The sequence below is a fragment of the Mauremys reevesii genome, linkage group 15, assembly GCF_016161935.1.
Source record: "Mauremys reevesii isolate NIE-2019 linkage group 15, ASM1616193v1, whole genome shotgun sequence".
NCBI classification, from domain to species: domain Eukaryota; kingdom Metazoa; phylum Chordata; order Testudines; family Geoemydidae; genus Mauremys; species Mauremys reevesii.
Window position 1 is genome coordinate 33,550,223 of NC_052637.1, and position 24,325 is coordinate 33,574,547.

At 41.9% G+C, this 24,325-nt stretch overlaps 1 protein-coding gene across 3 annotated transcripts in view; it reads right to left on the reverse strand.

Annotated features, from left to right (window-relative positions):
- CA10 (carbonic anhydrase 10) overlaps positions 1-24,325 on the reverse strand; it is a 313,290-nt gene that overhangs the window by 242,720 nt on the left and 46,245 nt on the right. For 2 of the 3 annotated variants that reach the window (XM_039502162.1, XM_039502163.1), the window contains one exon: positions 18,639-18,713. The exons of the other annotated variant lie outside the window; for it this stretch is intronic. In XM_039502162.1, coding sequence (XP_039358096.1) covers positions 18,639-18,713 — 75 coding nt within the window. The remainder of the gene's footprint in view (positions 1-18,638; positions 18,714-24,325) is intronic. 3 annotated transcript variants of the gene reach the window in all.

Here is a 24,325-nt window from a genome sequence, read left to right on the forward strand (position 1 = left end):
TGCAGCCCTTCCTGGAGCACTCTTCAACAGCAGGCTGTTGAATGACGGGGTGCCTGCCTCAGTTTCCCATTCTGTTGGCCCATGGAAATAGTCCACAAAGACTTCCCAAATATGTATCTTCCCTTGCGGGGACAATTTAATACGAAAGAAAACCTCGTGCACATAAACAATAACAAAGGCCCCACAACTACAATGCAGAATTCCCCTGCAAGTCCAAACAGGACATTAAATCTCTAAGTCCCAACAGTCCATCAACACACCAGGAAAAGCACCAGTATCTCTCACTATGCTCAGATTCCCCAGTACAGCTCCCATGTCTCTACGCTCAACCCTCCAGCATGTCTCACCCCCTCCTCTCAGCCCTCTTCAGCTCCAAGAGCCAGAAGGCATCTTCCACTGCTGCTCTCTACCTTTAGCCCTCTCCAGCCTTTTCTTGTCCATGCCTCTCTTGCTCAGGAATGTCAGCAGACTACGTCCTCCATTGGTCTCCTAGTCTTCAGCCCTGTGGCAGGGGGTCTGCAGGCTAGCCCCTCCACTGGTTTCCGGACAATTCCTCCCTGTTCCCCAGGGAAAGCCTACAAAGCTTTCTGCTCTCAGCAGCTTCCCCCAGAGACCTCCTCTAGCCCCTCATCTCTGGCAGATCTCACCTCATAATCTCCTGACTGACCCGCAGGTTATTCATTTATACAGCCTAGGGTGCCCTCTCAAAATTCAATTAGGAAGCAGCTGACAAGACAGTGGTTCACGGGGCCCACCACCACTTGAAGAGCCCAGTCACACCTATCAAAAGAATTTAACAATGGAGAGGCAGGTGTTGTGCTAAGACCACTGCCTATCATGCCACCTAGCATTGTTTCCTTGCGTTCCTACATCTGTCTGTATAGCTGTACTTAGAACATAAGCTTTTTGAGGCAGGAACTGTCTTTGTTCTGTGTTAACAGTTTCCTAGTACGCTTTGATGTACCCCACTTTAAAACAGGAAGAAATCAAAAGTGCACTAGGGAACTGTTGGTGTATAGCAGGGGCTAGTGCAGGATAGATTTGCACCCCAGCTTGCTACAAATTAAATGTCCGTGCAGACAAAGGGCGAGCAAAGGGTGCCATTCTGAAAATCAGTGGGTCCAGCAGATGGTCATTCTAAGGAAAGATTTCTGCATTCTGGGTCAGCACTGAGCAACTTGCTGGGTGATCTGGTACAATTTTGTGCACATTTGTCTCTCTTCACTGGCTTTCACCATCTTGTAGGCTGTGTTATGTACATGTGCTAGTGACTTAGGCAGTGCCATTTGGACAGCTGTAGTTAACGATCTATCACATTTCCCATTATGATTTTACACAGTTATTTTCAGGGCTTTCTGTCCTCACTATAAAGCTGGTCACTGCTTGGTTTGGAAATACTTACGGAACTGTTGGTTTTATAAATACAAAAAATGAAAAATACGAACAAATAAACCCACATTCTCTATTCAAGATAAAAAAAGTGACAATTTCAGCTAAATAGTCTTGTCACTAGGAAAAACAATCAACGTGCAGGGAGCTATCCCGTCCGGCCAGCTTGATAGTTTGACTGCAATGCAATTTATATCACTGGTCAGGTCAGCAGGTGGCTGCACTCAACAGTGAGGGTTTCTTTGCAGGAGGCACTAAATCTCTCACAGACTGTGACTGTACTGGCTCTTCTCACCAGATCACTGCAAACAGCGGGTGGCCATAAGTAGCATAATGCGGTGACAGGGAAGAGATGTTAGCTAAAACCACCAGAGTACTTCAATCATACGTCAGTATGCAGATGCAATAAAATGTCTACTAAACAATAATTCCATTTACTTTTAAGCATAAAGAAACATAGTAAATGTTGAGCATCCGTTTTGTCCCAATACAATCATTAGAGCTGAGTGGAGACGGTAATTTCCATTTCATTGAGGATTTCAAGCTTTTGAAATCTGTTTTTGCGCCCAATCAGAAATATAATTATGAAATTCTCTGAGAAACAAAGCTTAAAAAAAGTTTAGGGGGGGAAACATTTTGTTTTGATAATTTCAGACCAAAATTCCACCTGGTGGACTGAAGAGTTGGGAACTGGAAGCCCCAGTGGAAAGGGGAACCGCAGAACAGGTGCTTCTAAGCACCTGGCTCCTCATCAGCCCACCAGGCATGCTACCCTGGAGCCATGGTCTCGGGTCCCCAACTGTGAGGCAAATCTACCTGGAAGGCCACCCCAGCCGCCGAGTGCTCAAGTCCCAGGAAGCTAAAGAGCCAGGCAAGTGAGCTGGTAGGAAACAAGATAGATTTTGAAACCTGCCCGGCAGGCAGGGTTCTGCCATAATCCTGTCTATTTTTCAAAGGAACTTCATCAAGTCAGTCCTAGGACCAATCCTATTCAATTTATTCATAAATGATCTGGAGAAAGGGGTAAACAGTGAGGTGGCAAAGTTTGCAGATGACACTAAACTACTCAAGATAGTTAAGACCCAAGCAGATTGTGAAGAACTTCAAAAAGATCTCACAAAACTAAGTGATTGGGCAAAATGTGATAATAAATGTAAACACACATTGAAAAAAAAACCCCCAACTATACATACAACATGATGGGGGCTAATTTAGCTGAGCGAGTCAGGAAAAGATCTTGGAGTTATCGTGGATAGTTCTCTGAGTGATATTATATTATATATATAAATCCATGGTACGGCCCCCACATCTCAATACTGTGTACAGATGTGGTCTCCTCTCTCAAAAAAAAGATATTCTAGCACTAGAAAAGGTTCAGAAAAGAGCAACTAAAGATTAAGAGGAGGACTCTTCAGTTTGGAAAAAAAGAAGAGAAAGGGGGACATGATAGAGGTATATAAAATCATGAGTGATGGAAAAAAGTTTTTTACTTATTTATATAATTAATACAAGAACTAGGGTCACTAAAATGAAATTAATAGGGCAAAAGGTTAAAAAAAAAAGTTCTTCTTCTTTCTCTCTTAGCGCAACTCAAAACTTGAACTCTGAGGACTGAGGAGGTTGTGAAGGCTAGGACTATAAATAAATGTTTAAAAGGGGACTGATAATCATGGCTGGCTAATGGCTATAAGCCAGGATGGAGGGGTATGGTAAGAATCCTGTCCCCTAGCCGTCAGAGGATGGGGATGGAATGGGGGAGAGGAGAGAGATCTTTTGATCATTGGTGTTTCACCTCTCTCAGGGGGCACCTGGCGTTGGCCACTGTCGGTAGACAGATACTGGGCTAGATGGACCTTTGGTCTGACCCGGTACGGCCTTTCTTATGTTCTTATGTAACCTCTCCAAGGAATGTTTCATTTTAGAATAAGCAAATTCCAACAAAAGACTTTGACAGAGCTTTTCTGACTAGCTCTAATGATCACCATATTTAATTATATTTGAATTCAAAATTGACCTTTTAGATAGGTGTGTCTTCTTATAGGGAGATTTTCAAAAGTTACAGTGAGCAATTTCAGGCTGTTAGGTCAATAGAGATCCAATTACGAAGGAGTCTAAGTAAGCTGCATGGTGATAATCCATAATTAAAGTACTGTCACGAATCCATCACAATCCTGGTTTTCCTAGGCCAGGTTCCAGATACCTGCTGCCACCAACTAAGCTTCTCACTTGGAAAATATTACCTCCTGGCTCACCTCTCTTTGATCCCTTGTTACAAGAACCCTCACCCCAGGAGCAGAGATCCCTGATAGGCATGATAAATGCTCTTCATAGGCTGCTCCACTCCAGACTCAATTACTGAACTTATAATTTACTATTTGCAACTAAAACCCATGAATGAACTCTGGTATGATCAACCGAAAGAGCCCACCATCCTTTTCACGCCCCATCTCAGGCTTCCTTTTCATAAACCGCAGTCCTATGCTCTCATCCCCATGCTCTCTGCAGCCTGGGCCTTTATCATCCCTGATGGCCCAGTCCCTAAAGAGACCCTTTTTGGCAACTGCAGCAAGCCTGGCCCAAACCATCCACAGCTACCAACTCTCCACTCTCTCCTCCAGCAGTCATCCTCCTCCAACTACTATAAAATGAACATTCTAGGGTAGCTCATAGCAACATAATGGGTCTTCATGGAGTCCTTAGTTTCAAACCACTCACTTCCATCCACATATTTTACCTCCAAAATCTCTCATACTTAAAAATAATACAAACACAGCAGGTATACTACCATACTCCAAAAGTACATATTCAGTAATAGCTTTTGCAGGCTAGTTATAAAAAAAAAATCTAGTGCTCCATATTTACAAAATAAACCATAATGGGCTCTACAAAGAGTATGAGCATAATGTATCATGTCTTCATTTACGCAACAGTCTGATTTCCTTTTCTGTTTGGCCTGCTCCTCTGCATTACCCCCACCAAACAACTCCAATGACATTAAACGGTATGTGGCAGGCATAATAATACCACCTAACACTGCTTATACAGTGCTTTTCATCAGCAGATCCTCACTGGAAGTCAGTAGTGTCACTATTTATAGATAGGGAAACTGAGGCAGAGAGCTCTGAAGTGACTTGCCCAAGGTCACCCAGCAGGCCAGTGGCAGAGCTGGGACCAGAACTTAGGTCCCTGAGTCCAGACCAGTACTCCAACCACTAGGCCATGCCTATACCTCATGGCACAAGGGCTCCCTCTCTCTTTGGGAGAAGCACATATGACTGTGCCATCACTTTTATCAGAACATATTGAAGCTCAGTACCCCTTTTCCTATGCAGTCAGATCACCCCTTGAATAGTGGTCAGGAGAGTGCTCAGAACAGGCTGCATCCTAAATCCTCTTCGGTCTTACAGGAAGACCATTTCATTTGTTCAAGCTGTTCTAGATGTAGAAATCAGAATGGGCTTTTTGGTGTTGTTAAGAGCTACCCAAACCTCAAATCCATGGGCCTTGCAGTAGGATGTTACTGGAAAATAAGAATGCTAGTCCTCAGTGCTATTTGTCCATTGTTTCATCCATCACTGTGAGGGAACTGAGACTCAAATTACAGTCTGAAATGCAAACTCACTTTATAGCACAGTATGTTATAGCACTGGGGGAGCAATTACTGCAACCATCCATCTCACACACAAAACTCTGAATCAAAAGGATAGAGGTGTCACAGCACAGCACTGATCTCAGATAATTAATGTAAGAGCCAATATTCCAATAAAGTTCCATCCCACATGCAGAACTATGGCAGATGCCATGATTGAAGTTCATTTTGGGTTATTAGCATAGAAAAGCTCGTTGGGCCTCCGAGACAAAACAGCTGAATCAAAGCGAGACACACGGATCTATGTAGCATCCCCTTGTGAGTAATTTGTCAGTACAAGTAGCTCAATAACAGAAGGCAAGCTGCATGCTCTGCTCAGCAGTGTTCAAATTCCAGTAAAAATCTACTTTGGCCAAGTTTTCAAAATTGTGTTAATCTTCATGCTTTTGTTAAGGCAGTGAATTTGTTCTGCACTGTAACTCCACAAATCACATTGCTCTCAGTTCACACTATCAGTATCATTACAATGATAATACACTGGAGCAGTCTCTTTGGATTTATACTGGTATACCTGAACTCAAAGAAGGAGGATGGTCTGGTGGTTAAGACAGTGGATTGGGGCTCAAGGGACCTGAGTTCGGTTTGTGGCTCCACCACAGACATCCTTGTCTAACCTCAGCAAATCACTTGATTTCTCTGTGTTTTTGTGTAAGATGTGGATAACAACATGCCCCTACCTTCAAGAGTTGCTGTGAAGTCCTCAAATAATATGGAAGTAGCAAGGGATGGAATGGGCCTTGCTCCACTTAAGATTCTGGTCTATTTCACTCCTCTCACCCACCCCGCCAACAGTGCTGGCTGCCTGATATGCTATCCCCCAGTAATCCTGCCATGGCGACCCCTTGCTGCCGAGCCCAGGCCTTGGGCTGCCTTTGCTATTCAGCTGTGGTTTTTGCGCGGCAGGCGCAGGCAGCCCGCCCACCCCCACGCTGGGGACGAGTAAATATTTATTTTTTTTCTCAAAAAAAAAAATACTGTATAAATTAGCCAGTTCCTAGTTATTGACTCAATCCAGAGCCAACATTTCAACTTCTTTTTATCTATAACAGCCTGATGAAGCAGGGGAGAGACTTTTTCTTGCATTTTTCAGTTACATGCACAAGAACTGCTTCAGCATCATAACCTAAAATAAAGGCTAGAGGAAAAAACGCCAAAAGATTCCCAGCTATACAGATATATTTATTTTTAGCACAAACCAGACATTTACAGTTGCAGGTGATACCAGTGATAATAATCATGAGGTCATTACCTGCACACAGAAATGTATGACTGATCCTGGCCTTTAAATGAAGACTTAAGAGGATGCATTCATCTTGACAAGATGAACCTTTTAAAGATCATACAGCAGGGCTTGTTGTCCTTTCATTCCTACCTGCGAGTTCCAACAGAGCTGGCATAACATTAAAAAAATAAAAACTGTAGCTATATCTGGAGAACGTGATATTTGAAGGGGGTAGGGCTAGAAAAAGAAACGTTTAGGGTGACTGAAGAAAGTGCTTGTGTCTCAGAGGCAGAGCTGAGACATCCCTAACGGCCAACAAACGCTTGCAGCCAGCATGGTCACTTTGCAGGTTAGATCCTGACTGCTCATGCATGGGAGCTTCTCCACTCCCAGCACCTGCAAAGGGGACATCCAGAATCCTGCATTCCTTGATCAACTGGTGGGTGGATGGGGAATAGTCACGTTGCTACTCATGGAACTAGACACCATAAAGGGGATGAGGCCTTGGCCTCAGTCTCCCCCTTCTTCACAAGTTAGTGGTTTGGAGACACTGAATGGGGGAGGACATACTGCACCATGTTACCTGCCAGAACATGCAACTCCTGTAAGAGTCACTAAGGCTCTCCCTGGAGGTATTGTTCCTGCAGATGTCCTCTGCATGCAGAATGCCTTCCAGAACTGTTGCACGGGTGCGGTATCCACAGGTCTGCTGTGTCCCGGGAACTTTGCCTTTTGCAGCTACACTATACCCTCTTTTAGTGCTAAATGAAGCTAGTTTCTCAGCAATGTGGGGTGACAAGAGTAAAAATTACTTCTTTCTAAATAAGAACCTTATTCACCGCTATAATCATTTCACGCCGTGTTAAAAAGTACAGAACATCCAGAGAATATCAGTTCTGTGACCCTGCCTATAAACACAAGGCCTCAGCTTAGAACACCACAGTATCCTCAAAGGCTCATGTGCCAAACAATGGGAAAGCTTTCAATGAGCAAAAGATTCTGCCGAAAGGATCATGCATAGAGAGATATTTACTATATGTAACAGCCATTTGATTGAGATAATGCAACTGCGCACCTCCATTCCCCCATCAACACACACACAATCTTTCTGTGTATCATTTACACTTAGTGTTATTACTTCCATTTTATCCATTATTTCTCCTCTCTACCCCTTGCAATTCTGGGATTAGGACACCACTCTAAAGCAGCGACAGCAACCGCAGCATAATAGTCAGGGGCGGCTCCAGGCCCCAGCACGCCAAGCGCGTGCTTGGGGCGGCATGCCGCGGGGGGGCGCTCTGCCAGTCGCCGGGAGGGCGGCAGGCGGCTCCAGTGGACCTCCCGCAGGCATCCCTGTGGAGGGTCCGCTGGTCCCGCGGCTTCGGTGGAGCACGCGCAGGCACGTCTGCAGGAGGTCCACCGGAGCCGCAGGACCAGCAGATCCTCTGCAGCCACGTCTGCGGGAGGTCCACTGGAGCCGCGGGACCGGCGACCGGCAGAGCGTCCCCCCACCCCCCACCCGCGGCGTGCAGCTGTGCTTGGGACGGCGAAATGGCTAGAGCCGCCCCTGATAATAGTCTACCCCAAAAGAGTCCAGCTGGGCACTCAGCTAGGAAGCCTTCTTATTCTAAAAACTGATGCAGGGTGCATGGGAGGCCACAGCTGCCATATACATCCCACTACTTGTGGCCTCCTCCATACAATGGCCTGGGGGAAACTACAGAGCTAATCCAGGGAATGATGCTCTGAAAAAGTTGCTTGGGGGACTCTTTCAAGGTAATATAAAGCTAGCTGGACACTGAGTAGCAGGAGCAAGAAGGTCCACTGTGCTATGGGAGGAGCAGCACACCTATAACACACTAGTAAAGTCTGTGCTGCCGTCTCTCTCTAGGGGATAGTCAATATAAAAGGAAACAGCCTACTAGTCCTGGCAGCTAACAGGACTATCCCTTTAGCCAAGTGTTCTGCGCTTCTACATCTTAATAATATACATGAAAGTTGGGAGTTCAATGCTGCCAACAATCCATGGTGAGGATTGTTACACAATCATTTAATATAAAAAGGGTTGGATTATAGTTTTTGTTGAAGTGTTGAGTATTACCGACTAGCAAAAAATAACCAAAACAGCCGGCTACAGTCTGATGTAAAATATATCTTCTGCGAAGCAGGGCTCATTTACATGGTACTTAGTGAGAACATGCTCGTGAGATGGTTGAAATGCCTGTAGTACTACTGTGTTTGGCAGCAACTTGCAGTTAGACTGGGTTGTGTCTTCTGGGTGGTTTTTTAAACATACAAATCCTATTTGTTACAAGTGTGATTTCCCTTTTAAAAATCAGTTCTGACATTGCTGTCTTGGTAACAAACTGCTGTTTCCACCATTATTGTAATTGCTAGATAATATTATAGAAAAAATATCAAGGGTTGCTGTCCTACTGCTACAAAACAGAAGTTCCATCATAGTTACAAGGCAAAATTCTCAAGCCCACAGATAGGCGGTGGGCTCTGTGCTCTAAAAATGTGATGCATTAAGTTTTTAAAGGGATAAGAACAGCTGCTCCATTCCCACAGCTCCCCCTATCATCTGATCTACATCAAGACATGTGAATAGATTACAAAACTGCGCAGTAATACAAGGTCTGCTGTACTAGCTACACAGCTTCCAAACAACAACATATGCATTACAACAGCATGCTATTTGCATGTAATAATCACTCACCAGGGAAGCCAGCTTCCTTTATGTTTTGGAGGTAGCGAAGTTCGATGCAAATATTGAACTTGACTCCACTTTTGGGTAATGGGGCTATAGTACAAGGGGCTTTTCAGACAAGTGAAATGAGAATCCTCAGTAACTCTTTCAACATTTCATATTGCATTTATGGTTTCCTACCAAATCAATACTACTGCAGTCATAGAAAGCAATCCAGTGGACTATGGCCTAAAGCATTAGGTCACAATAAAAGAGGAGGAAATTTTGACATGGACCTTCTTTTTATTAACTCAGCAGAGAAGAGTCCTAAAGCAGAAAACACGAATGTGATTCTGATCCCAAACATTCTGGTTTTACACCAGTGACTTCAGTCTAAGTCTGTGTAAATGCTAATTAAACTACATCAAAGTAAATCACTGATTTACTCCTGCATAAGTCCAGCAAACTGCTGAGCACTTTCAACTCCCACCAAGTCAGTTAAGTTAATCTAACAGGATCAGGCCCCAGTAGCTCAGAATCAGGCTGCAAGTCACCAACCTAATCTTGCTACCAGAGAAATTGCCTTTCTGATCCCATGTACTATTGTGATTGCTCAGATCAGGTGAGACTTTTCTATTGCATTTGAATCCTTGACAACAGCAAGTAGTGCTCTTGATAAGGGTCCCTGGATTACAGCACTCATCTCCGACACCGCACCCCCACCCCCAGCTGTCTACTATAGCCTGAATTTGCGACTTTTTAATAAAAAATTAAGCATGTTATTTTAAATATTCACTCCATTTTGTAGGTTCATTTCTAGCAAATCTCCTCCAGACCTTTTCACTCTGCAAAGCATCCCAGTGGGTTTCTGTTGACAGTCTACAAGAAAGAAACATGCACCATGTTGATTGCTTTAGGCTTTAATTAAGGAATCACTCAACTCAGAGTAAAATTATTCTCATTTCAGGCTCACTTCTCAGCAATGAATATTTAGCTCCGCTTTTAAATCTTAAAACACTGATGAGAGGCTTGAATGTAGGCTAACACTTAGAGTTGTCTGTATTTGATTGCTTTTTTAAAAAAATGGGAATTGATAAGGAAGACGACTTACAGATTTATCTTTTCTATATAATTGTCTGTTTTTTTCCAGACATGATCTTGCATTCTTTATGGTCTTCAGTAGGAGATCTGCCTAATAACTGTAACACTGAGTCTCACTTCATTGTCAATTGAAGTAAAAAGAGAGAGCACAAATACTAGGCAGCAGATTACTTTGGGGATATCTCAAAAGGTCAGGCTCATTATAAAAAAATGTTCTATTATTGAGTTATATTCCCATCTGTTCGTTAAATCACACATTTAGATTTATATTTTAAAGACAGGTAAATATAGAAAACAACTTCAAAGAGTCACATATGCTCAAAATCCTTTAGGTGGTGTGCTGAAAGCAGTGGACAGTCAATAATAAAATATACTTCTCCCTGTATTGCAGTGTACTGTGGTTACCAGGTCTATCACCATTTTGTTATGCAATGTCAGGCAAGTCACTTAACCTCTCTGTGCCTTAGTTATCTAGCTCTGAAATGGGTATACCTCCCTCATAATGGTATTGGGGGACTTAGAAAGACAAGGCCAAAACCTATACTCCTTGCTCTGGGAAAAATCCCACCAACCTCTGATTCAGAATTAGTTCACTGACCTGCGTACAACTGAGGGTAGGTCTACAGTACGAAATTAATTCGAACTTATTGTATTCAAATTTTCGGAAGCAATTTTATACATTGGGTGTTGTGTGTCCCCACTAAAGCGCGTGAATTCGGCGGAGTGCGTCCACAGTACCTAGGCTAGCATTGAATGTCGGAGCGGTGCACTGTGGAAGCTATCCCACAGTTCCTGCAGTCCCCACCACCCATTGGAATTGTGGGTTAAGCTCCCAGTGCATGATTGGGCAAAAACATCTCACGGGTGTTTCTGGGTGTGTGCAGTCACTCGCTCCTCCCTCCGTGAAAGCTACGGCAGACACCATACTGCCAGCAGACAGTGCAGTACGGTGCACCACCTGTCTCCTGGTACTATGAATCCACCTCACATGTTCTATCGTCTTTCTATCTACTCTTATCTAACCATTTCCCGCCTTTTTTCGGCTACCGTGAACTGAGCGGCACAGCTTCTGCCGCAAACTCTGCTCTCCCACTCTTCCGTCGCTAGCTAATTTTTCCATGTTGTCGCTCACATAAGGAGGACTGCATTTTGGCATCCTTGATTAAGATCTGAATTTTTGGTTCAGCTCTTTAAGAAGATATAAAACAGCTACCTTCATATCTAAGGTTAGAACTGAGCCTGCAACATGCCATCTCACACCTAATTTCCTTTCCCCTTCAAAAGTCTCCTCTTGTTCTGTACTGCTCTGAAATAAGGAACTGTGCCCATAAGTCTTTTGAAAATGGGCTGCTGATTTTTCCACTTATTACAAGTGTGCACTTCTCTCTGTGTGGATCATTTTCTTTTTAAAACAAATTGGCTTGGATTTCCTCCCCAGTCCTGTTGTTTGTGTCTGAAGAATTAGTAACAAAAAAACCCCACAAACTTTTGCTGTAAAATTCACTTCCTCCAAGCTGCCTTTAAGTGACAAGCAAAATAGAAAGATTATTTATACATATTACCCAAAGCACCAATTGATAAGTGAATGATTTCCAGAAATTGTACTGATCCCAGAGTGCTCCATTATACCAGCTTCTTAAAAATAAGGCTATTAGCGTTCCACTGAATAATTATATACCTAAGTGGCAGTCAGGATGATTAATTCTTCAAAACTTCTCAGTCTTGTTAATTCTGAAGAGCATGTGCAGATTATTTCAAACACTACTGTTGATCACAGAGCACTTGTTTGTACTGACAACAAATGCATGAGAAAGTGCAACACACTCCACTTCTTGAAGGCTTCAAATCAAGACTGGATGTCTTTCTGGCAGATATGCTATCACCACACAGAAGCAGGCTCATCACATGACAACTGTAAGGAATTCTATGGCCTGCGTTATGCAGGTGGTCAGACTAGATGATCTAATGGTTGCTTCTGGCGATGAAATGCAGCCTTTAGAGAACAGGCCAGCATAAGCACCACATTCACCCTTTCAGAAAGTGTGTGGGGTGTTCAGAGCTAGCATTTTGGTTCAATTAGTCAAGACAAGGCTTAAGTGCGACATGGGCCTCAAGTTATACCTTGACACAGGGGTCAGTTTCATGCATCTATATAAAGACATTCATTGGCAACTCAAGAATACTGTAAAATAACGTTTCCAAAGGTGAAATCAAGAACACTTGGACAGGCTGTCTGAACACAGAACACATGGATGTACTAGGACGGTTGTAGGTGGGGCTTTGGAAACTGGGCCCAGGACTAACAATTTTTAACCTTTCCCTGGGAAATAACTACCAACTTTGTGCACCTTCTGCTCTGAGTATCTCAAAGTGCTTCATGAACATTAGTGATTTAAACCTCAACTTCCACCACGAGACAGGTAACCAATATCCCTTTCACAGATGGGAAGCTGAAGCATGAAGAAAACTTTCCCCAGGAGAAACAGAGTAAGTCAGTGGCACAGTGAAGCGAAAGACCCAGATCTTCTGACCCAGTCTTGTGTTTTAACCAACAGATGATCTTTTCTCTATACAGAGATGACTCGGGAATAAAGGTTGGTGGACACGCTCTTTGCAGAAGAATATGCAAGGCTCAATTGCTGTACAGTACCAGAGTCCATAGCAGAGAACAGCGGGGAGTCCCAATTCTCCAATAAGGGCTCCAATGGGACACTATACCCCAGGCAAGCACAATGCCACCAAGAGCCAACAAGACATGTCCTAAGTTCCACCGTTGGACTGGGTATAGCTTTGCTGAATGGTGCAGAGAAGCAACAGGCCATAGTTCTACCATCTCTCAGTGCTGGCATTATCCTTGAGTAGTCCTCGCTCTCTTCTATGGTAAATCAAGGCTCAAAAATAAGTTTGCTCAAGTTATTTCTACCATTGGTAATCAAGATGAATGGATACCTTCTTTACTTGGTAGGCTGAAGCCTGTGTGAGGTCGTACACTGAATTAACGTCCCAACCAATGGTGAACCAGACTGGGTTTTACACTTGCACCGGGAGACAGAGAGCCAAAAAATAACCTCTGATAGCTAGAAATAATGAATTTAGTAAAGTATCTGGTTACCTCTTTGTGGACTAGCCTAATCACATGTAACCTGCAGATATCTAGTCGATATTTCTACTTAGGTTATTGCAGCTAGGAATTTCCCCAAGAATGGTAGTCTGGTCTGATTGCTTCTTGCAGAAGTCTGAAAAAATAACTTCAGTCTGCACTGCCTGCTGTGCTGTCTTGTAAATAAAGAAAATTAATTCTCCAATAATTCAATGAGGAACAAGGTATCTTGAAATGGCTCAAAAAACCACTCTGACTCTGCTGCATCCATCCATCACAAAGAAAAAGCCACAGGGCCTTATTTTGCAGCCCTTGTACAAGAAAAACTCCCACAGAAGTCTCTCCCCCCTCCATTTAGCATAATTCTCACAAAAGAGAACAGATATAGTGGCTGCTATTAAAAAGTCAACACTTTATTAGTGACCATGAAGTGGAACCTAAGAAATTATGCTCACTCCTTATTGTAATTACAGAGGAAAACAGTGATATTTCAGATCTCACTGTGCAGCCACTGGCTTTTTTAATGGCAACCCTTGCACCTGGATGAGGTGCTGCATGTAGGAACTCTATTTTTAGTCAATCTCCAAATCCAATTTTCAAATCAGGGGTAACACCCCAAAATTCCACTTTAAAGTTTCCTCACATGGCCAATTACAATCCCACCTGGCCTGTTTGCTGATGGTGAGCACTGTTTATTTGATGGTGGTGCCACTGAGTAGTCACATGACCTATAGCTCAAATTTTCACAACTAACCACCAGACAGCTCTATAAACAAACAGGCCTTCAGACTTTCCCAGTATCACCATCACATAAAGGAGATGTGTGAGCTCTTACCACTGCCACCATAGACCCAACCCAGTGTTCTATGTAAATACCGTTTACGAACTAATATCAATTTATGAATGAAGCAACTAAAGCATGGTTGCAGACGCAACTGTTGATATGTGTTGGCTCAGTCAGATAGTGTTTTTAAATGAATGCACTATGGAGAAATCCACAATTTACACCTCTCTACTCCAAACAAGAGACTGTATTCCCTGTCACCAGGGCCAATTAGAAATGCCCAGATTTTTGTTCTGCCTGTTTTTAACATGAATTTATTCCTCAAAAAAAAAAATCAGATGATATAATTCTGGGCTAGGACTAAGGATGTGCACTGGCAACAGATATCTGCCCACAGTGTATTTGCTTTCACTGATATTTTGAAGAGCAGTTGCATTTTCATGAGCACAAGAACACTTACTCTCATTCTCACCTCTACACATGCCCCTTCTCTGAAAAGGTAGCTTGCTGACAAATTTTTTTTTTTACAAATCGAGAGGGAAAAAAGTGTCTCATTACCAAGTGATCTGAAGTGAAGTCTTCAAGACTCACAAAACCAAATTAACTAGCTTTTCCTTAAGATGCCGTTTGACACATACAGTATAATAGCGACAGACTTTGTGCAGTTTGGTGTTAAATGTAATGGCACACATTCATAAATCCTGTGTTGCCACCCAAACTGCAGTACAGCATAAGAAAGGAAAAGAACATGGCACGTAAGCAAAGCTCACTGGTAGGCAGCTACATGGACTTTTTCCTACCCCCATATAAAGGTAACAGTGGCCCTGAACATAGTGTTCAAGCAGAGCGCAACTCTAGAGAGGAAGCAATGGAGAAACTGGCAACTGAAGAAGAGAATTTTTTTTTTATGTATATAGGTCCTTGAAAAAGGAGGAAAACTGCCAATATTCTGACATTACCTTCTTTTCCAGAAGGGACTAGATCCTGGATTCCCAAGCAAAGTCCATGTCCATGTATTTTCTAGATATCTAATGTACTTATATGGCCTACATTTCTGTATTATCCGAGTTCCTTACAGTCTTTAGTGCATTTATCCTCACAACACCTCTGTGACGTAGGAGTGCTATTCTCCCCATTGTACAGATGGAGAAGTTGAGGCGTGGAGAGATTAAGTGATTTGTCCTATGTCACACAGGAAGACTGGCAGAGCAGGGTCTCGAACCCAGGTGTCCCTTGTCCTAGGCTAGTTTCCTAACCACTGTGCAACATAACTCTGCAGAGAACCCTCCAACTGGTTAAAAAAAGCACTAGTGCTATTAGTACAGCCCTCATAATTTAATAGAAGCTGCAGCACAAGGCAGGGATTTTGGCAAGTGAATCATCACAATCACAAACCCATAGTCACTGAAGCTGACCTACTCTGTGGCTCATCCTTACCCAAACCCTTTTGCACAGTGCTGTGAGAAAGCTGCAGTGGAGACCAGAGTGACCAGAATCCATGCACCACACACACACACACACACAGGGTAGCATAAAGGTTCTGCTGTGCTTACGGCCTTCTGGATCTGGACTGAAGGAGGTGGGGCAGAATTTGGCTCAAAGATATTCATTATAGTTTCTGCTAAACCAAAGTTGCTTGTCCTATTTTAGTGCTGTGGGATGAATTCATAATGGCTGCAAAACCAAACCGCCCACATCAAATAATATTATCATGTGTGTGTTTACAGTAAACTTGTTACAAAGTTTACTTTGCACTCGTGACTCTTTCCAGCACGGAACATCAATCAAAAATGCGTAACGTGGATTATTATGCAAATACCCCAGGCATAAGGAAGTCTCCTCTCCTTCTGCATTCCTGCACATTCCTTTAAAGTTGAATATACTTTAGTTCTTGAATTAAGTTAAATTTCAGAGCATTTCTTGCTTTCTATTTTGTTTGCTTTTTTTTTTAAATCCCAACTGATTTTTTGTTTTTAGTGGAGGGGAAAAAAAAAAGGTGCCTTCTGTGGGATGGTCTGTAATCCTCTTAAACACCACCAAAAATGGATTATAAAATATGGTTCAATTTTAAAAAGTTCTCACCAAAGATAAAACTGTGTAAGAGCTGGAGCATGAATGCAGACTATCTACTGTACTAAAACAGAGTTCTACCTAAACACATCTGAAACAGAATATCACATTGAAAGATCTAGGACCAGAATATTCTAACTTGGGTGTTTTATGTTAGTCTCCTAAATGCATGTTTAGGTCCCTAAATAGATATCAGAGGCAAAGTTTTTCAGTGCTGAGTGCATCTGAAAATCAGGCCTCTAATTTCAAATCAGGCACCTAAATATGCATTTTAAAAAGCCCATTTTTAGACATCAACATTTGAAACCATGGACATAATTACTTGGATGTCTCTGACTGATGTCAGCACTAGCTGGTTGATAAAAAATACAGTATGTGACAAAGTATGATGCCGGGTAACATTTTCAAGAGATACTAAGTGACAGAGCAGCCTAAGTCCACCATGTTCGAAAGCCACTTAGACACTTATGATCTTAAATCCCATTGATTTTTCAGTGGGATTTAAGATCCTAAGTCACTTTGGAAAATGGAACTTGGATACATTTGAAAATTTGATCCCAGCCTTTTTTCTGGAATCCCCAATACGATTTTGCAGCCTGACCTTGTCAGAGGTGTCAAGTTTCAGGCTCTCTGGATTCGATATTTTGAGCTCTTAAAGACTGAAATCTCACCAGAGTGTAACAGCATTATTTGGCTTCAGATCAAATTGGTTTCTATACATGAATTAGTTTATTAGCAATTAAACTATTTCAACTCAGAGAAGCTAAACTGGAATGCTTAGAAAGTACAGAATGGCAGAGGCTCATTCTTAACAATTCCCACATACCTACTGGGAAGAGAACCATCCTACATCTATTATGGACCTGCTAGGCAATCTGCATAGTAGGGAAAGCAAAGTAGAAGTTCCCTGCTGAATACAGGTTGTTATAACCTCCAAGTTGTTTTCCATTACTGACCTTAGGATTTGGGTATGCATAACAGTAAAGTTCCAGGTATTTGACAGTCCAGAAAAAACTTCCAAGAACTCTGAGAAGTTGCTTTACATCACATCAGTATGTAATTAAGTTTAAAATCTGCAGATGCTGCTCTTTGTATGGTGCATGGATTTCATGTCCAGAAATCCCTGGTTTAATAGGTTCTGTTTAATATATACTATCACTTATATCAAGCTAATTTAGCACCCTTGGGATGTTATTTCTAATCTGATCCTCAAATCATAGCTGTTGCCATAACAATGGAGAAATCTGATACCTGATCCAGTGCAGATTCTTGTGAAAAAGAAAAAAAAAAGCCTTGCACAACCCGAGATTTTCTAGCTCTCTGAGAAAAAAAGATTTATGTGGAAGTTTTGGTCCCGTGATAGTGCCATAAAAGATTGTCCCTGCTGTGACCTGATTCCATCAGAAAAAAATGTGGGCAGACATATATTTCAATCATACTAAAAAAAACAGACCGACACTTAAAATAAATATAGTAACAATAATGGTAACAGCTGGCATTTTAGCCATCTACTTTATACCTTTGTCCACGGTGATAGCAGGAGGTTAAAGAACTAAACCATAATGAACAACCCTGCTCCATGAACCATTTATCTTGCCTTACTCTTAAGTCTCCAGTCCTACTGAACTAACAATTACAGAAGCAGCACATACATCAGACTGTTCCATCAGTAGCATCATTAGTTAAGCGCCAGTCATCACAGGGAGTTCTAGCTGTTTTGAGGTAAACATTTCCTGAGGTTGTTGCGTCAAATACAGGTTAAAATTGTCTCACTTGTTAACAGAGATACATCCTGTAATTTTCATTCTTACCTTCCCACCCAGTTATCACGCACACATCAACCACTGAACAGCCCACAACATGTCATATGTATTCCTACATATATAACAAAGTTAAGAGAAAGAAAAATTCTCATCTTTAAGCTTAAGCTACTTATGGTATCTTACCACTGGGGCCTCCACTGAAGCTGTATCCTATTATTCTGACTACCCTGTACCCTTGTGTTTCTGGGTTACTTTTATGTTTTGCTTATACCTGGACTCAACTGATTTGAATTTTACTTTTGCCTATATTCCCAAGGTGCTGCTTGCTTAGATCCATCTAGCCTGTTCTACACTCACATTGATTGTTTACTAATAACTAATGTAATCATTTCGCAGAACTGCCTTACTACACATTCCTTTTCCACGTTTTTGTTTTTTTTTACTGAAATAAAAGACGCTTGCATAATAAAATACTAGACGCTTACATGTTAGGGTTATGTTTTCCTCACTTTGTCTTTGTTAGTTTATTATTAGGTGTGTAGAAATTGCTTTGCCTAACACAGTCTCATATCCATAAGCTAAATTCAGCCAATTTACAGTCAGACTTACCAGTCCCCTCTTTTCTTCACAAATGAACAGAATGTGAATTTTGGGACAGTCACATGAGAACAGTCACCACCAAGAGATAACAATGGCATCAGTAACTGTGCACCTTCTGCTGAAGAAGAGAGCAATGTTCTTCAGCTGACGCACCAATAAAACCTTTACATCATTCACTCTAATGCGTTGGTGTGTACAGATGTATTTGTCAACCGTGTAATGTAAAAACAAAACCATATATTAAAAGCTAGGACTTTAAAATTGCACTTACCTGGAACAAAGCTTCCCTGGACCACCTCTTTATAGGCCCACCAGCCCTCATGGATTTTTGGTGAATTCTGTTGAGCTAGAAGGAAACAACCAAAGAAATCATAAAACATTAAGAAAACCTCAATAATACAAGCAATTTCAAAACTCTAATAAATAAATAAATAAATCACAAATCTATAGTGATCTAAGACACCACAGCAGCCATTATGCTGCATACGATGGACACTCAGAACTTCATGGCAGCAGCTAAAACTCAGATTGTCCTCTGCAGATCCCTACTACCTAAGCTAACAAAGGATCTCTGTTAGCAACACTGAGTCTATTGAACACAACTGAGCAGTTCTGAATCCACATCCACCAGAGGACATTGGCGTGACTGAATTTTATATATACACACATCCACACTACTCTATCTAGTTCATTACAATATTACATTGTAAAGAATTTCAAAGTGTTTCACACATGTGTATTGCTTCATACAGAACCACCAAAATACAGCCTCTTCTGGGCTGGAGGGAAGCAGTGTGTGTGTGTGTGGGGGGGGGGGAACGGAACATTGCATTGCACAATGGACAACTATGAGTCAAGAAAAATCATTAAAGAACGGCCAATTGTCACTGTATAGATATGTCTTATGTTCAGAAACCTCCAGGACTTTTCAGTTAATCATTCTGAGAAGTGTTATACCATTTGAAACAGTTTTCACATGTTCGTAGCGCCAAAAAGTAATTTGTATCAAACGTCCGGTTTTAATTGAAAACAAACAATGGGATGGCAGCAAACGTCATGTTTGTTCCACGATTTTGCAAGGTGGGGGTTAGTCGGGTGGTGGGGGGGAGAAATCAGCTAAATGGAAAGAAAAGGGAAGAAGAGTGAGAAGAACAGGGCGGAGGAAGACAGACAGGTGTGAAGTGATGCCAAGGTGAAAAGATTGTGAGGGAAAGGAAGAGGGAAGGTTGGAGCAAGCAATCAATCAGCACAGGGCAGAGGAAGTCAGAGAACATTTTACTGTTTTGACTAGAATGTCCTGAGCGCCCAAGCTGCTTGTGGGGCCTACTGGCTCGTCTCTGCCTGGCTCCTGCTGTCCACAAAGGAAGGAAGGAAGGAAGGAGTGTGTGTGTGTGTGCGCGCGCAGCTGGGTCCTTGTACTGTCAGAGTGTGTGGAGATCTCCCCTACACAGTTCTGGGTGCTGAGGGAGGGGTGGCCCTAGCTTTAAACCACTTTACACCACTCCCAACCCTGGATCAGTGCAGCAGTCCCTGCTTTGGCTGCTTCTGGTCCGATAGGCTGGAGTGTCATACAAAGGTATAATGATGCACCCCATCATTGGCTTTTATTACATGTACAAATGAAAATACAATTCATTAACGTATATTAATCAGTCTAGAATAGCTAGAAATGTACAGACCCCTCCAGCCAGATAATTAACCACACCCAGTCATAAGAATGATTTTTTTTAAATAATTGTCCCACCCTCTCTTCTTAACATAAGGCCCCAACCCTGCCAACACTTACATCTATACTTGACTCAAGCACATGAAGTAGTCCCACCAAAGCCAATAGGACTACTTATGTGAATAAAGTTAAGCATGGGCATAACTCTTTGGCAGGATTGGAGCCTAAATCTCCTCCATCAAATTAGTAAAGGAGTATCATTCATGATCTACAGTCATCGGATATTTCAGTTAATGTATATTTGTCCAAATTGCTTCAGCTTCGTTAGCTGTGGTTGCAAGAGATTCCTATGTACTACCCCTCTTTTTGGGGGGCGGGGAGTATGCAGTAGATGCAAAGATCCCTGTCACAGTTTGCTTCAGATTCTGTCGAACATGAGGTGGGGACACAATGGATTCCATAAATCACTGTCTACGGAAGTGGTCTCTGAAGAACTAGTTCAAAGCTCTTGATCAGCTAGAGACAAAGGCTACAACAGATCCAGTATCACTGGAGGATGGTTTTGTGCCAAAGGAGGTGGGGGAGGAGTCATACAGTAAGAGCAATTCCCTAGGAGCTCCTCAATACCATGCACTCTATCAGCATGAACAAAAGCACTCCAGGGGGGTTGGGTTTTTTTGTTTTTTGGAGTAGCCCCCACCCTTTGTTTTTAATTTGCTTTAATGCTTGATGGTATTTACCCTGTTTATCCAATGGTAAGAACAAATACTACCCAGAGAACAACAGTTTTTGACCAATGTGATTCTTTGGCTGGAACCAATTTTAACATACGAGATTTAGTTAAACTATTAAAGGGTACATGGGGAAAAGACAGAAATATAATTTTTGGTACAACTGTCCTGGGCCTTCATCTGTGCGGTGTGGAGCAGCCACATCTCTTGTTGAATTCAATCAAGGTACTGTGGTGATAGGGATGTCTACATACCCACAACACCACGGTATCTGATGGCATCACAAACTTTAATTACAGCACAGGGGTTTCATTATTCCCATTATTTAGACTGTAAGCATTTTAGGGGCACAGACTTTTTGCCATGCATTTGTACAGTGCCTAGCACAATGCAGCCCTCATCCATGACTAGAGCCCTTAGAAACTACAACAATACAATTATTAATTTTATACATAGTTAAACCAAAAGACAGAGCTATAATGGCCAAAGTTTTCAAACCTGGATGCAAAAGGTTATGCTCCTTTATAAACCTGGTCTGATTTTCAACAATGCTGGACACCGGCAGGTCCAGTGGAGTTCAATGGGATTTATGCATGTTCAGCACTTCTGAAAATCAGGCCGCTTGTAATTAGCTGTCTAAGTATGCATTTAGAAGCTGAAATTGAGGCACCCATGTGTGAAAACTTTGGCTTTAGTGACTGGTCTGAAGTCACAGAGGAACTGAGTGGCAGAACCAGGAACTGAAACCTCCTGAGTCCTAGTTCAGTGTCTTAACCACAAGACCATTACTCCTCTTAGTCTTAAAGCAAATTAGAATTGCACCAAAGTTTATCAGCACAGTGTGAAGTCTCTCAACTAAAAAAGAAAATGTCTAAACTGCATAGACAGGTACAGAAAACAAACTTGCATTTCATTTCATTTCAATAGGTTTCCAAAAGATGAAGCCAAACATTTAAATGTTTCTGACCTTAAGTATTTTCATATGCTCAGAGTATTATGGAAACCTCAACTATCCAGCGTACCACTAGCTTATATTTTGGTGTATATAGTTTATTCTGAAGCCGTTGCACTGTGAGTGACAACTTCTGAAAGTAAACACGCAGTCAAAGAAATGCTGGAGTTCACAGCTTTCTGTTATAATTTCATCTTGAGTTCAGCTATTTTATACAAGACACTCAATTACCCTGGAGAAAATTCCAAGAATCTAATGGCAGTACATTTATTGATTAAAAATTACAAAGAGGTCATAACAATCTGACTAAAAATGATAGAACACGAGGATCATTACACATTGTTCTGTCAGTCATATAAGCTGTATTTATTTGGTTTCTCTTGACGATTTAAGTGACTGCAAACAACAGAAACGAGTAAAACCGAACTCAGTTAATGATACTGACAAAGACAGAAACCTTCTGGTTATGAGAAACCAAAGCACAGCCATTATAGCATAGGAGTTGTGTGGGGACCCAGGGTGCTTGCAGTACTGGGGCTGTGTCAATAAGACAGGAAACATTTAACTGGAATTGCTATTCCACTGGGCACTCTTTACATTTTATAGATCATCATTATTAAACATTTCTATTGCAGTCTAGAGACCTCAAACCAGGTGGGGCTTCATTGTGTTAGGCACTGTACATACATATAGACAATGACAGTACAAATGTGAGCTCATTGGGGCAGGCACTATCTGGATATCAAGTATTCAGATCATAAATGTTATCCCTGATCCTGCAGTCTGATCTGTACAGGATAACCCCTATGCCTGTGTATTCCAGAAGATCTGGAGCGGAGGTCCATATAGGCACAGGGTTCCGAGCTATGTATATCAGATTGCAGGACAGATGCCTCACTAGGGTCAAGCTACGTGACTATTTGGATGAAGACCTCCATAAATTCACAGCAGCTACAAGAAGCTAGACACAGTCCATCAGGAGATGTTCTTGCCTCCAAGTCAGCACAGAACAGTTCTCCCCATTAGTACTAAGGGGTTCTGAGAACTGCTATTGATAACGCCTTTCGGAAAAGATCTAATAGCATGGTATTGACCATTATTAAAAATTCCATGATGCTTCAGCAAGAGTGGAGGGAGTTCCAAATCAAATCTAGGAATTATTCCGCTTATTTAAAATCCCACTGCAGTTTAAAATGATGCTGAAGTGTCACCGTAGCATTATTATACACAGTTGACCATAGGTGGTTGAATTTCAGTAATGAAGTGATATACATATATATATACACACACACACACACACATATATACATATATATATATACACACACATACACACACCCCTCAAAGATCTTTGGGATGAAGGGCACTATATAAATGCAAATTATTTATTATAACCAATATATGTACATAGAACAGAGAAACCACCAATCTTACCCATTTTATAGCCAACTCTAAAATTGTGATCTATTTCAGACCATCCGGGGGGGGGGGGGGGAGAGTAATTGTTTAATAGACTCATCAATACCATAAAACTAATGTACCAAAAACACACAAAAACACTGATTCTGTTGTGCCATGTCATGTCCTCCCTTCCATTTAATAAAGCTAATACCAGAAAAAGTAATATATTTGCTATCCTTTTAAACTTTTCTGCATTAGCATGGAAAGCCATCATTCTCAGCTGTGTGAAATGAACAAGAAAACTAGGTTATCAAGGCTTTGTACTAAATAATTGGATGTCTGTGCAACTGTTTCAGCTACAGTAGAAGGGCATGACCTGGCATCACTCCGTGCATTCCAGACATATCAGATCTTTATCAGTTCAGCACACATGAAAATTACACGTATAAAAGGTAGTGAAGGAAGCAAAGTACGCTGAGATACGTATCACAGCCATTTAAAACATCCGAGATAAGGCAAGAGCATTGCCGGGGCAATTGTTGTATTACGGCAGTCTGTAGCCACTGAGGAAATCAAGTGGAAGGCAGTGGTGTTGCTGTCGGAGGGCAGCTAGGGAGACAATCCCCAGCGCCATGTTCTTCCTTGAACCCTGAAACCTCAACATTTAATACCAGTTCAGGCAAAACATCATGCAAAAATTGTGCAGAGAGAGTCACTGAACACGACTTTGCACTCCGCTGCGCAGCTAAAGTAAACCCTGGTGCCAGAGACCTGTTTTGACAGATCCTACAGGGACTTGCAATGGAATGGAAAAAAACAGACTCATGAAGCCTTCATTTCGCAGAATGAAGGGGGGGTGGGAAGTGTTCCAAAACCCTTCCCTCCTAGCCCAACGTGCGAATCAGCATGAAGCAAAAGGTCTTATTTGATAAGCAAGGAATCTGTTCTTTATTTTTGAAACTTAATCACACCCAAAGCTGGATTAGTAATGGAACTGTGCTGTAAACACAGGACTGTAAAATAAAGATGAACCAGCATATGGACGCTCCTTGCTGGGAATCCTATCTGTGATATTTACACCTGATGCACATCCAGTATGTCGTCTCTATGCTACCTATAGTCATGCCCATCTGACATGATGGCCTTACGCTGCACAGAAACAGATTTGACTTTATAGTTTATGGCCAAGGAATGAGGCTTTTTATATC